This window comes from Micromesistius poutassou (assembly GCF_964030765.1).
Source record: "Micromesistius poutassou genome assembly, chromosome: 19".
NCBI lineage: Eukaryota > Metazoa > Chordata > Actinopteri > Gadiformes > Gadidae > Micromesistius > Micromesistius poutassou.
In genome coordinates, this window is record NC_140289.1 from 6,092,905 (window position 1) to 6,106,749 (window position 13,845).

General features: G+C 49.1%; 1 protein-coding gene across 1 annotated transcript; it reads right to left on the reverse strand.

Moving 5' to 3' along the window:
• Positions 1-667: 667 nt before the first annotated feature.
• LOC311363929 (leucine-rich repeat transmembrane protein FLRT2-like) lies at positions 668-10,909 on the reverse strand. The gene is made up of 2 exons (XM_084483921.1): positions 10,396-10,909; positions 668-6,732 (listed from the first exon to the last, which is right to left on the reverse strand). Exon 2 carries the CDS (start codon positions 6,209-6,211, stop codon positions 4,163-4,165), a length of 2,049 nt encoding a protein of 682 aa, XP_084340047.1. The 5' UTR covers positions 6,212-6,732; positions 10,396-10,909; the 3' UTR covers positions 668-4,162.
• Positions 10,910-13,845: the final 2,936 nt, after the last annotated feature.

A 13,845-nucleotide genomic window follows, 5' to 3' on the forward strand; every position in this document is an offset into this window, starting at 1 on the left:
TTACATTTCATCCACATGAGCACTTTGTCTAAGTTGACCTCTCAGTGATTAAACATAATTATTTAAAACATGAATCAATGAGCTATAAGGGGGAAGGATTAGTTCTCGGGCACCTTGATAAAAGTAATAAACGGTCTGTCTCCGATGGGAACACGTTTTGCGTAATTCCATTGGTCACGGCACCACAACTGTTCTCTCACCACACGGAGGGTGAATGAAGAGTAATGTTTCCTGCGAAACAAGCCGCCGAGCTATTCCTCACACCGCCTCGATCGTTAGCCCCGTACCCCCCTGAGAGCACGGACAGTCTGTTAGGGCCAATCCCACTCTCTTTCTGTTGGCGTTTTGCTTTTTTCCATCGCTGCTAATACTGTTATTGTGGATGACGTCGGCGCAGCTTATCTTCAACCGAATACGTGTGCTTTCTATCAGTTAAGTCGGTTAATTTCTTCCCTGCCCATCTCCTTTACTTTTTTTTGTTGTTGTGTATATATATATATAGATTTTCCACAATGAAGTCCTTGAAATAAATGCAGCTGCTTTTTCAATACTGCATAAAGTGTAAGGCAATTTCCTGTCTCCCTCCCTCCCTCCCTCCATCCCTCACCCCAAGAAAACAACAAAAGCAAACATTCACTGATTGGTGAGATACATTGTAATAGTCTGAACTGACATGTTTGGTCTGATTCAATTATCCAAAACACAAAGTGATTATAAAAAAAAAACAAAGAAAAAAAAGCAACAACAGAAAGTAAAGCTAAGGAAACGAAACAAAGAGTAAAGCTTCAAGTTTGTTCTGTTTTGGGATTATGGACAGGCGGTGATACGTTCCAAGCGACACGCAAAAAAAGGAAGCGGTTATTGTGGGATACATAACCGGTCAGAACCTTGGTTTGCCACGGAGCCACAGAGAGGTCGGTCGGACCTCCGGTCGAAGCAGGTCAAGGTCAGGGAGAGGTCAGGCTTGGGTTGGTACGGACAGTACTGGATGGTGAAATCGACATTGGAAACCCAGACAGCGGAGAAATAATATTCAGACTCTATGCTGTGACCACAGGAGATGTGCCTTGGCGTGTGTTGATCGGGAAGTCAAATAGAGAAAAACCTATGCATACAGATTAGTCTGGATCTGAAATATTGCTCACATTGAAAACAGCTTATTCGCAATACCCTCCAACAAGGTTGAGAACGACACACCTTGGCACAAATCACGTTCCGGCACTGATAAGCACCTCATTGCCACACCTACCATCGCAGTCTTGTTTGTTCTTCTATGTATTTTATGTCTATTTTAAATAAAATCTATTTTTTAAATGCAGTTTGATAGAGTACGCAATAATTCTCTCTCTCTCTCTCTCCCCCACACTTTCTTCCTTCCCTCTCTTTCCCCTGCTCTCTCTCTCTTTCTTTCTCTCTCTCTTTCTCTTGCTCCCTGCTGTCATCTCCAAGCATGACATTGATTCGGCCTGCTGGAAATAGGGGCTGCATATTTCCCTCCCTTTTTGGATGAGGATTATGGAGCGGGATGATTGGAGTTGGTGTTTGTATGTGTGTGTTGGGGGTGGTGTGGTGGTGTGGTGTGTTCGGTGGGAAAACTTTAAGCCCAAATAAAATCTTGTCAAGCAAATAAAAGCATTTTCTTTAAGGAGCACATAGTGAGGGCCGTCCCCCTCTCAGGGGACGACCAATACCCGGGGGCCAAGACGGTGGTTTAATTGAGCTCATGCTGGGACCAGAGGTGAGGAGACAGGCCGAGAGACAGTGAGAGTCACAGAGAGAGACACTGGCAGAGACAGGCCTAGAGACAGAGATAGACAGAGAGAGACTGAGAGAACAAGAGAGAGAGGGTGCGATAGAGAGACACACACAATGAGAGCCAGACAGCCCGGAGAAAGCAGAGTCTGATAAAATCCAGGCAGAGCAATATCCAATCAGTCTATTTTTCTCATATCCTTTATCTTTCCACAGAATAGTGTATAACCTTCCACCACTTCATTGAACTGGCTTTCTACATATTTCTAGCGCCGTTTGAATCGTTAATTCCACCGTGTTTACGCTTTTCAAGCAGCCTCTCATTGTCTTCAAGGGGGACGCTTTCATTATTTTCTATTACTCTTTACGTCCAATTAAACAGACAGCGTGCGCCAGAGCCGTCAGCGGCGAGTGCCTAGAAGGAAGGGACGGCGGCCCATGTGGAGACAATGAGAGGCCATAATGATGGGCGGGATGAAGAACAAGAGCGCCGCTTCGACGAGGGAGAGAGAGCAAAGGAGGGGTGGGCTGCTTCTGTCGCCATTTGATTATAGATGGACGGATAAGAGAAAACACTTTGAATCCATCTGAGGCGACGAGCGAACAACGGGCCGGGGGACCGTCGGGAGTCGAGGGGGGTGCGTAATTAGCGACACCACCGGGTTTCCAACGACGCCAAAGCCATCGCGCCTGAACCTCCCATTTGTAATTTCTCTTTCTTTTTTTTTCCCTCAAATGAAAAACCCCACTTATGTAGAGAGGAGATAAAGGAAAGGCAAGAGTTGATTTATGACTGATAAAAAGGGGGGGATGAAAAGATGAGGAGGAAGCAGAAGAAGATGAAGAAAAATCTATATCATTTAGCCATTAAGTGTAGAATACACTGTTGGTTTAAATGATTCCACATCATTAAGTAGCTCGATGAGCATTAATGCGCCAAACAGTGGCGTTTGAGCATGAGTAATGTGGCCCTGGCCAATGGTTCTCCAGGGGGAAAGATCGAGGTAAAGTGATCTCAGCAACTCTCCTTTCTTTCTCTCTCTGTCTTTCTCTCTTTCTGCCTTTCTTTCTTTCTCTCTCTCTCTCGCTCGCTTGCTTGCTCTCTCTCTGCCTGTATCTGCCTCTGCTGCCCGCCCTGCAAGCCCCACTTTGAGAATACGCCCTCTTGTGGACACACCAGCCACTGCACCCTGGAGGCAGTGAACATGGTGGCCACCCCTATCGCTTTTGGGAAACAAATTACCGGTACTACACTGGGCACTTTGTTTTCCTGTGTTACCACGCGCAAATACAAATTTGTAACGTTGTTAGCTTTTTCTAGAAAAAAAAAGAATTTCAGAAAAATGTTATCTCATTACTTTTAAATAAAAGCCTGCCGTTGTAATGTTGTTAATGCATCAAACTAGGATGTTGTTTTGGGTATGATGCTATTTGGGTCAATGTTAGGCTTGCTTTATGCTAGGCTCAGTCTCCAATAGAACCCAATGTCGTTCTCCTCTCGAAACCCACCCCATTAATAACAGTTAATGGGGACCCCATTTAGTCCCGTAAAGGGCTAAGACGTGTCAAAGAGTGTGCCCTATTCACTCCCCTGCTAACTCAACCGAAGCTAATTTCCTGAAGTGCCGGTTATACGCTCGGGGTTTCATTAATTCCAAGAGAAAAGTGCACTTCTACTCCATTTATTTTCCCCCACTCTGGTTCTCACCACCAGTCAAACCAGCCCTCCCTCACGTTTTAATCAGCGAGGTTTGAGCTTCTGAGAGTCTACACTGCTGCTCTGGATAGGGAGGGGAGAGGGGGCGGCCGCTTGTGTCTTTTTTAAAACCCAAAGGTCATGTCTGGTTCCCGTGGTCAGCAGAGAGTCTCCAGGGCCCCCACTTCAAAGCGCTGTGCCGTGTCTTATCAGAGACGAACCTACACTGTGTGCGTCAGAGTCCACACCTCACGTGTGTCTGAATTGGATTGAACACTCATTCTTCACGTGCAGCCCAGGCCTCGGTTCCCCAACATGTTACCATTGCTGGTTACCAAAACAAAGAAACAAAAGCTGTATCTCTTCTTCTAATAATTATAATTATAATAATAATAATAATAATAATAGAAAACATAGCGAGAATCCCACATTATAATCCACAGTATAAATTACATTGTAGACAGAACTTGGAAATATATATAGTACAGTTATAGTTCACTAGATTTCTTAAAAGTCTTTTTGTCTTGGTGCCTACACAATCGGCTAGTTTGTGTGGGTGGGTGTGTGTCCATGTGTTTTCCTGTCGTTTCTCGGCAGGAAAGTGCCCGCGCGCGCGTGTGTGTGTATGTGTGTGTGTTCGTTGGGTTGCGGACGTTTTTTTGCATGTCTGCGTGTGTCTGGCAATGCCTCAACGCATTATTAACCCATTTTGCATCACGTGTGGCAGAACTCTGTACTGGGCACGTTGCTGCTCTTGCAGTACGCTAGACTGTTGTTACTGAGGTGGCAGTCTCTGAAGCCGATGCCCCCGTTGGGCGTGTATATGGGCTGAATGCGGAAATCCCCTTTCAGCAGCTGCTCATTGTTCAGCGACACTATCTGGAAACTGGTCTCGGTCATCTCCAGAATGGAGTTGTCCTTCTTGGTGCCTGCCTCGCAGTAGTCATCTTTTCTCCGGCCCCGGTTGTATTTCCAGTTGGCTGAGGCCGAGCGGCTCTTCTTGTGCATGTGCCAGCAGAACAGGCTGAGCAGCGTTACCAGGACGATGAGCACCGCCCCGCCAATGATCCCGGCCAGCAGCAGCGTCGAGTTGATGTCCTGCTGGGCGGCCTGCTCGGGCCCCGCCGGCTTGGTGCCCGGGGCGGGCTTGGTCCGGGTTTCCAGGCACATGGTGTCCTCCCCGGGCCGGTAGGAGTTGAGGGTGTCCAGCACGTACACGCAGATCCGGTACACAGAGCGTGGCTCCAGCTCGGTGAGGCTGAGCTGCCGGCGGTCCCCACTCACCGTCTGCTCCCGGGTCACGTCGCTCATCAGGTTGTGGCCCATCTTCACCCAGGTCACCTTGTAGGCGGTGACGGTAAAGTAGGACGCCCAGCTCACCTGGATGCAGGTGGAGTTGACCCCGTGGAAGGAGATCTGCAGCGGGTCCTCGTAAGGCGGCAGCGGCCCCGACGGGTGGTGTGGCGGCGGCGGGAAGTGGGAGGGGGACGGGTCGAAGAAGTTGGGGAAGGAGGGGTCCGCCGGGGCCAGGGTGTTGCCGAAGCCGCCGCCGAAGTCACCGCCGGCGACGGTGGTGGTGGTGGTGGTGGCGGCGGGAGGCGGGTCGCCGGTGGTGGTTGGCGGCTGAGGGGGCGTGGTGCGCAGGGTCGGCCACGGGGACTTCTCGGCGCCGGAGTCAGTCGGGCAGTGGATGTTCTCCAGTGTGAGCTCCCGGACCGCCATGCCGCGCACTTTGTCCGGACTCTGGCACACAAAGCCCCGGGCGTTGAGGGACGGGGGCAGCGACTTGAGCCACACCACCACCCACTTGACGGCGCAGTCACAGCGCCAGGGGTTATTCCGCACGGTGATCTGCCGGAGGTTCATCAGCCCGTCGAACACGCCCTGTGTGAGGACCTGGAGCTGGTTGCTGGACACGTCCAGCCTCTCCAGCCGATGGAAGCCGGCGAAGGCCGTCACGGGTATCTGGTTGATCTGGTTCTCCTGCAGGCTGAGCTTCACCAGGGACTGGCTGGGCAGCAGCGGGGGCGGAAAGGTCAGGGAGTTCCGGGCCAGCGCTAGCTCCCGGAGGTTGGCAAGGTCCTGGAAGGTGCCGGGCGCGATGCCCTCGTCCGTCAGCAGGTTCCCGTCCAGCAGGAGGCGCTGCAGGCGGGTCACGTTCTGGAAGGCCTCCTCGGCGATGACGGCGATGCGGTTCTCGTCCAGCCGCAGCTCCTGCAGGTCCTCTGGCAGGCCAATGGGCACGCTGCTCAGGTGGTTCTTGGTGAGAAAGAGCAGCTTCAGGCTCAGCGCCTCGCGGAAGGCGCCTTCCTCCACGCCCACGGTGGAGATGGAGTTGTCGTCCAGGTGGAGCTCTTCCAGCTGGGTGAGCTGGGCGAGCGCCGCCCGGGAGATGGTCTGGATGTTGTTCTCCTGGAGGTGCAGCACCCGCGTGTTCTTGGGCAGGTTGATGGGGAACTCGTCCAGCTGGTTGCCATAGAGATAGACGGTCTCCACGGAGGCCACGTTGTGGAGCTCCAGGGGGAAGCCGGCATTGTTGATCTGGTTGTTGTGGAGGTAGAGGATCTTATAGCCCTCCTGCACCCCCAGGGGCACCGAGGTCAGGGAGCGCTCGTTGCAGTACACAAACATCTTGTCGCAGCGGCACTCCGCCGGGCAGGACGCCGCCGGACTGAACTGCAGCTGCAGGCTCAGGAGAACCGTCAACCAGAACTGCAGAAACGAAGGCCAATCCTTATTCCAGGGTCCGCACGGAAACTCCATAGTGGAAGGAAACACCAACGACCAAGCAAATGGAGAAAAAAAACGGAAAAGATTCAAATTGAAAAACGATCGATGTGTAGCAATATAAAAAAGGAGAAAATCTGGAAGGAAACTTATTATATATCCAGCATTGGTAAGAAAAGAAGAAAAATAGTCCCCCACCCTCAAAAAAAAAGTGAGGAGAGTTCGGTAAGGGTGTAGTGTTCAGAGTAGGATCATGTCCGCGCCACTCCAGTAAATGCTAGTCCTTAGCAGCAGCAGCAGACACAGAAGGGGAGGACGGGAAATGCTCTCATTAGTGGTGGCTAGTCCTCGTTGGCCCGACTCCACGCATGCTGAGTTATCAGACTATGGCAGCAGAGGCAGCAGCATTCACTGGAGGCCTCACGCGGGGCCCAGCCGGGGCCAAATTGAAGCCACGCAGCAGAGAGCCACCGCAGGCTCCGGTCGCCTCTCCGTCACACACTGCTGGTGCCCGACCGGGGCAGGCTCCGAGGGGGATGACATTTGGATGTGGAGACCTGTGGGGAAAATAAAGAGATGCTAGATTAGGACTTTCAGGGGTGGTGGCCCTGGGGGGGGGGGGGGGGGCGGTGAGGGATGGGGGACCTCTTTCTTCTCCTTCCCTTCGTCTCCCATGCACTCGTTCTTTCTGTGTCTCTCCTTTGATGGCAACCGCGTGCACACACACACAGACACACACATACACAGAGCCTTTTCACCACACCTTCACACACACACACACACACACACACACACACACACACACAAAGACACATATACAGACCCTTTTCACCACACACACACACACACACACACACAGACACATACCCTTTCCTGAACGTAATGCTTGTCTGCATGTACACATGCACTTACACACAGACACATGCACACACATGCACTGGCACATACACACATGTATGCACACACACACACACACACACACACACACACATACGCAGTACACATGCACACAAATATGCAGCACACACACACACATGCACATATGCGCACACACACACACACACACACACACAGGCACAACACACACACACACACACACACACACACACACACACACACTCTTTCCCCCCCACACACACTTAGTCATTCTTTCTTTCACACAGAGCGTTGGTCATGAGACACAGAGTTCACGACTCGTCTGAAATTATGCACCAAAAAAGGCCAAAGCATCTGATAAATATTCAGAACAACTTCTTTCCCATCCGGTTTGGGAAACATAAAGAAGGCCTTTATCCCTTTTTTGTGCTCTCTTAGCGGAGAGGAGAGGACTGCATCACACAAGCTAGTCGCTTAGCAGGGCTGCTAAAGGACACAACAGTGTCGTCGCCATCTCCATAAAACAGAAAATCACCAAAGCACAAGCTCAACTGTTTGATTTCAATCATAAGGTAACTGAACAATGAACAGATAAATATAAATGTACACTCCCAAAATGAAAAAAGAAAAAAGATATGATAATGGCACAAACCGTACACAACTTTTGCCTGAATTTAAACACAGAAGAACACAAGTAAACACGCCACTGCTTACAGTCAACGAAGGCAATGTTTTGCTCTCAAAATTAAAAAGGGGGGAGTGCTGTTAGACTACATGTAGGTCAAGGGACGCTTTTGTTCCCCTTTAAGACTCACGACCCTATGGAAAGGTGAAGGGGAGAGAGAGAGAGAGAGAGAGAGAGAGAGAGAGAGAGAGAGAGAGAGAGAGAGAGAGAGAGAGAGAGAGAGAGAGAATGTGTAAAGACACTATAACTACTATATGTAAAGATATTCTATGACCTAGTCCCAGGAAATAGTTTGATTAGATCCACCACTGTATTTTTGAAAAAAATTTTGCACTAAAATTGCTTTGTTTAAAAATGTATATTGTATATTGTATTACTTTTGCACTTTGGCAACATAAATGTATGTTTTTCATGTCAATAAAGCCCTTTGAATGTTGATTCTTGATGTAGCGATAGAGAGAGAGCAAGAGAGAGAGAGATGGAGGAGAGAGAGAGAGAGAAAGATGGAGGAGAGAGAGAGAGAGATAGAGAGCCAGAGAACGAGAGAGAATGAAAGAGGAGGGGGTACGGACAGTTCGAGTGGCGCCCCTTCATGCCCCGTCCGTCTTACGTTGACATACAAGGCCTGTCAAAGGGAATGGGATTGGAAAATAATTTAGCTCCGTCGTCGAGCATATATGATCGATAACAGGCCATTTTTCAACGCGAGTGTGTTGCGAGGCGTTACAAGGCCACGGCAGGCACATAACATCTAACACACCGAGCGGAGAACCCCTATACTGTTTCACAGTTGTTGTTCTCTCCCCCCCCCCCTATATGATTGGTGGAAACCACTATAGCGCTTGGCCCACGCTGTTGTCATGTGCGTCTTTCAAACTCAAACGACACACACAACACTGAACACACCGGGGGTCAATACTGGCTGAGATCACATGCTGTTGAACACACATGTGGGAAAGGCGAGGGTTAAACGTTAACTAATGGCCAAGGACCCTATTTGTCCTCTGCCAACTGTTTGTCCTGGGGTCGGTCGGTGTAGGAAGATGCCCAGTAAGCTAAACTACAGCTGGAGGCCCTAATGTTATTTGTAAGCTAAACAAAAGCTGTAATGTTGTTTCAGGGGAGGAAGGCTTACATTGTTTGTCAGTTGGAAAACAATATATCACCTATATGGTTTTCTACTTTCTAATATGTCAGGAATTTGGTTAACGTAATAATGTAGGCCCCCACGATATTCACTGGGGTGTAGATCTCATCCAATGTACAGTAATTACATGTGCAATATGTCAAATGTTGTTCAACTTCAATAATACCATAGCTTAGGCTATAAACATCTCAAAGTCGTGCCCATCGTGAATTCATTGCAGGATAATACCCTGCAATTAGGCCTATTATTTTAATTATTAATTATATTGATGCCTCTTGAATAAGCTATAACTTTAAGTATATTGTGTGTGTGTGTGTGTGTGTGTGTGTGTGTGTGTGTGTGTGTGTGTGTGTGTGTGTGTGTGTGTGTGTGTGTGTGTGTGTGTGTGCGTGCGTGTGTGTGTTGGGAACAGAAAGGAGGGAAGATGAAAAAACACACTGATTAGGACATTAGGCTATACGTTATATATATGTTTGAGATACTTTTATAAGCGGAACTAGCTGTGTAATGAGCTTAGTAAAGTAAAGTGTGTGTGTGTGTGTGTGTGTGTGTGTGTGTGTGTGTCTGCGTGCTTAGAGATGTGTGTACGGTACCACAGCAGCAGCTCCACAGACAGCAGAAGGCAGTAGCACCGACATGATCATCATGACTGCATAAGTGACGTACAACGAAAAGACCAAATCCGATGTAGAAAAAAAATACCTTTGAGATGAGGCGTCTAGCCTAAACAAAGTATGTTGCTCCGTTTCTCGGCGGACACCCAGCCGAGAACTATCTGGCAAGAGGTGAGGTTATCTGGCGAGACAGCTCGGATTGAAAAGACTTCAAACCAAGGGTGTTGTTTTTTCAACAACATAAAATAGTGTCTCATTCGAGCGCAGTGCTCACGGCCCGATGAACAACAATGCCATAGCACCACCAAGACAATCCGATTAGATGTGGACTTAGGGACGGAGGGGGGAAAAAAGCAATTACATGTTTTAAAACGGATAGGGTGTTTAAAAGGCGATCGAGGGCGGATCAGGTGTAGGCTATGGCAGGCCTACTTCAAAGCATGCCCCGTGTGCACTGTTCAATTGAATGAATTATTACAAGAGGGGGGAGATTGAGAACCGTGCAGTGCATTGAGAGTAAAAGCCAGCAACCAAAAAAAAGAAAAGTCTGGCGTGGTCGGGGGTGTAAAATGCGGCGCGGTTCGCTTTGTAGTGCGACGATCTTTGACACGATGTAAAATCTAATTAAGCCACGGTTCAATTATTCAGCCGTTCAATGAATTCGGAATCCGCAGGGTGCCCAGTGTTTATTGTCTATAGACGATCGATAATTTACTTTTGTGCAGGAGAAATGTGGGGATTTAGAACGGACCAATCAGGGTATTTTACAAAAATAAAAATATCAAAGTCAAATAAAAAAGAAAATAAAAAAGTAACTCAACTCCCATTTGGTGACTAAACGCTTTTGCCTCTTCCATCATAGACAACCCAACGCGTAAAAACCGCCTAGTGACTGTACCTGAGTCGCGCCTTTATCCTTTAGATCCATTTAGAGTACACCCCATGTATCGCCTTCAACTTTGTCCCTCTCTCTCCTCAGCGCGCGGCGGTCCTCCTCCCGGCGCCCCGCGCGTAAAGCTCCGACTGCGCTCGCTCCAAAGGTTTCTGCAACAAAACGCTCAAAATCACGCGCCGCTCGAAACCTGCGACTCCACCACGGAACATCATAGTGTCTATAGGTCCCCCGAGGAAGCCTCTCTCCTCAGCGCTGTATGTCTGCACCCTTCTCCTCTCCCCCCTCCGGTACAGCTGGAGCGGCTCCGCGCTTCACACTCAATACCCTCTGCAGTGCAGAGCGACCGAAGCGGCGAGACGCAGATCACAGCAGCGCCCACTCCTGCCGCTCGGCTCTCCCGACACAGAAGAGACACGGTCGTAAAGGTATCCACCGCCACGTCCGCGTAATGCCATCGGGGCTCGCGTCCGGGTTGTGTGAAAGGAGCAGAAGAATAATAAGAAAAAAACTTGTTGGGTTGAAAACTTACGCCTTTAAGCCTCGTGTTGGCACGGCGCGCTCCTCGGAAGATGTGCTCTGAGATGATTTCGGTTGATTATGCTCTGTTTGCTCCGGTCGCCCTCGCTCCCTCCCTCTTTCTCCCTCCCGCCTCTCTCCCTCCCGCCTCTCTCTCTCTCTCTCTCTCTCTCTCTCTCTCTCTCTCTCTCTCTCTCTCTCTCTCTCTCTCTCTCTCTCTCTCTCTCTCTCTCTCTCTCGCTCAGCCACAGACGCGCACACGCTCCCTCCCCCTTCCTCTCTCCCCTTCTCTCTTCCCCCCGTTCTCCTCTCAGTCCCTCCTACCTACCTCAGAACCAGGAATGTTTCGGATCGAGGGATGGCTTCACGCCACCCAGCTCCGGTCTCTCACCGCTACTGCAGACTAAAAGCTCATGTTGTTTAAATGCTGCTGGCCTGAGGTCCGACTTATTATCCTGATCATAGTCCTTTTACAAGTCTGCGATTTCAAAACCGTGCGGGCAGGATTGAGTCGATCTCTATCGAAGCCAAGTTATTTGTACGGACAGATTTGTCAGTAGTGAGTAATTATCTCATGATTCATAGCGTTCAGACACACCTTGACAGCCCAACTAATTTAATTTGACGTATTTCTCTTTCGCGCTAAATAGAGCCTCTGATTGAGCGTTGAGTCCTCGCCAACTGTCGGCCGGTCCTGGTCGTTTGGGCACGCACGCACGGACGCGCACACGCAAGTGGGCTACATGCGCATACACGTACAAACCGCAGGGAACACGTAAACATTTGCCTATAGTTAATTCTCGCTTTATTTCTATCATCACCCCATTAACCCTTCTCTCTCTCTCTCTCTCTCTCTCTCTCTCTCTCTCTCTCTCTCTCTCTCTCTCTCTCTCTCTCTCTCTCTCTCTCTCTCTCTCTCTCTCTCTCTCACACTCTATTCCACACTATGTGTCAGTCACTCTCTCGCACTGTGTACACCAACACAAATGTACACCAACACCCAATTAGCCGGACATAAAAATCCCTCAATCCTATCTTACAAATGTATTATAAATATCTATATATATTTTTATTAATAACACACTTTCACAGACTCTCACGTCTAAAGGTCGGCAGGTGCATTTTTCCCCTATGATCTTTGGCTCGAGCTGCCAAACTTTATTTAATTTAAACCCCTGACATTTGCTGGCCAACATCCAAGAAATAATGTATAAAAAAAGGTTCAGAAATGTGAAAATGAAACATTGACCACTGGTCTAATTCCAACACACACCAATCCCTCCCCGTTCTCCTCTTTTCCTCCACACAGTGGTAAACGGTGTAGTTTATGGACGTGTGAACCCTCTAATGAGAGAATTTATCTGTGGTTGTTATTATTTCATGTGGTACTCTGTGTTGTTGCCCCATCGCAGGAGATAAACGGCGGGCTGCGTCCCCAGTGCTTCATTCCTCCATACATCAGTCCAACCCCAGCGCAGCGGGGACTGCACCATTTGATACGTCCAACGGAAACAGCATAATGTTATTTCCTCCACCGTCCAAACCCACAATTTTGCGATGTAATTCCAGGTTGGAGTGGTATTGGAGACGTAAAAACAAACCCTTTCTTCCCACGCAAGGACGTCACGTTTATCTCAGTACAAATACCAGCCAGCGCTCCCGTTTCTTTTCCCTTCATGCAGTTGAAATTGTAGCATTGCACTTAAGCCCAACGTACGAGCGTTTCTCTCCAGAGTATTTGTTTGGTCTACGGTTGTTAGTTTTTAAAGACGCGGCTTGAGAGGAAAAAGGGTTTGCGAGATTCATGCCTTGGAGACAGGAGGAGAGGAGACAGTACAGGGAACGTTTTCCGTCAGCTTTTTGTTCTTGAAAGCCTGTAGGTTAGCAGTGGGGCGCTAGGGGAATTATCCAGATTCTTAGTGTTTCTCTCGTTCTCTGTGTAACATTTACCACCATGGAAGGTCACTCGAATACGACAGAAAGATTTCTATCTTGAACATCACCTCACTCTGAAGGAGGAAACCGCACTGTAAACACTTTCTCTCCCTCCCTCTTTTTTTCCCCCCTCTCCTACCTCTTTCACTCTTCCTCTCTCCTAGCCCTCTCCCTCTGTTTCTGCCCGTCTCCCCAGCGGTTTCCCTTCTCCTACCCCGTTCTTTTGATCTCCTATTTCTCGTTCTATGTCCCTCTCCTTTCTCTCTCCCCCCTCTGTCTGTCCTCCCTCTACCTCTTTCTCTCTCTTCTCCCTCCGTCTCACTCTCACCACCTTCTACTCTCTGTCTGTCCCTCTGTTCTGTCTCCTACCTCCTTCCTCCCGCTCCTCCCCATCTGTCTCTCGCTGTATGTCTGTCCCTCTCTCTCTCTTTCTCTCTCTCTCTCTTTCTCTCTCTCCTAATCTCTTTCCCTGTCTCTCTCTTATCCACACAGAAGCAAGCCACCCTGAAGTCGTGTGTTATGTTTTGACTGCACGCTTCTTTACATCGATAACATTTTAACATAAGCTGATCCCCCCCCCCCCCTCCTCCTCTAGCCCCTGCCCCCCACCCCTCACCCATCACCCCTGCAACCCCCCCTCCACTCCCCTGTAGTACATCAAAGCTGACCCCAGTCCAACTGCTATCGCTGGGGGCCAAAACCACTTACAGGGAGGGCCCCCAAAAGTAAAATAAAAACATAAAATGGAGAAAGCCCCCTCAGATATGGAGATCTGTGTATTATTCCTGCGCCATTTTTATGCTGCTGTCCCCAGAGACATCATTAGCTTATCACCCCCATAGACACATAGCCTATACCTACACACACACACAAACACATGCACACATATACAAATGTACATGATCACACGCACACACACAGACATGCACACACACATGCACACACACAGAAATGTACGTATAGACACGTATAGACACACACTCACGAACGCACACATGCACC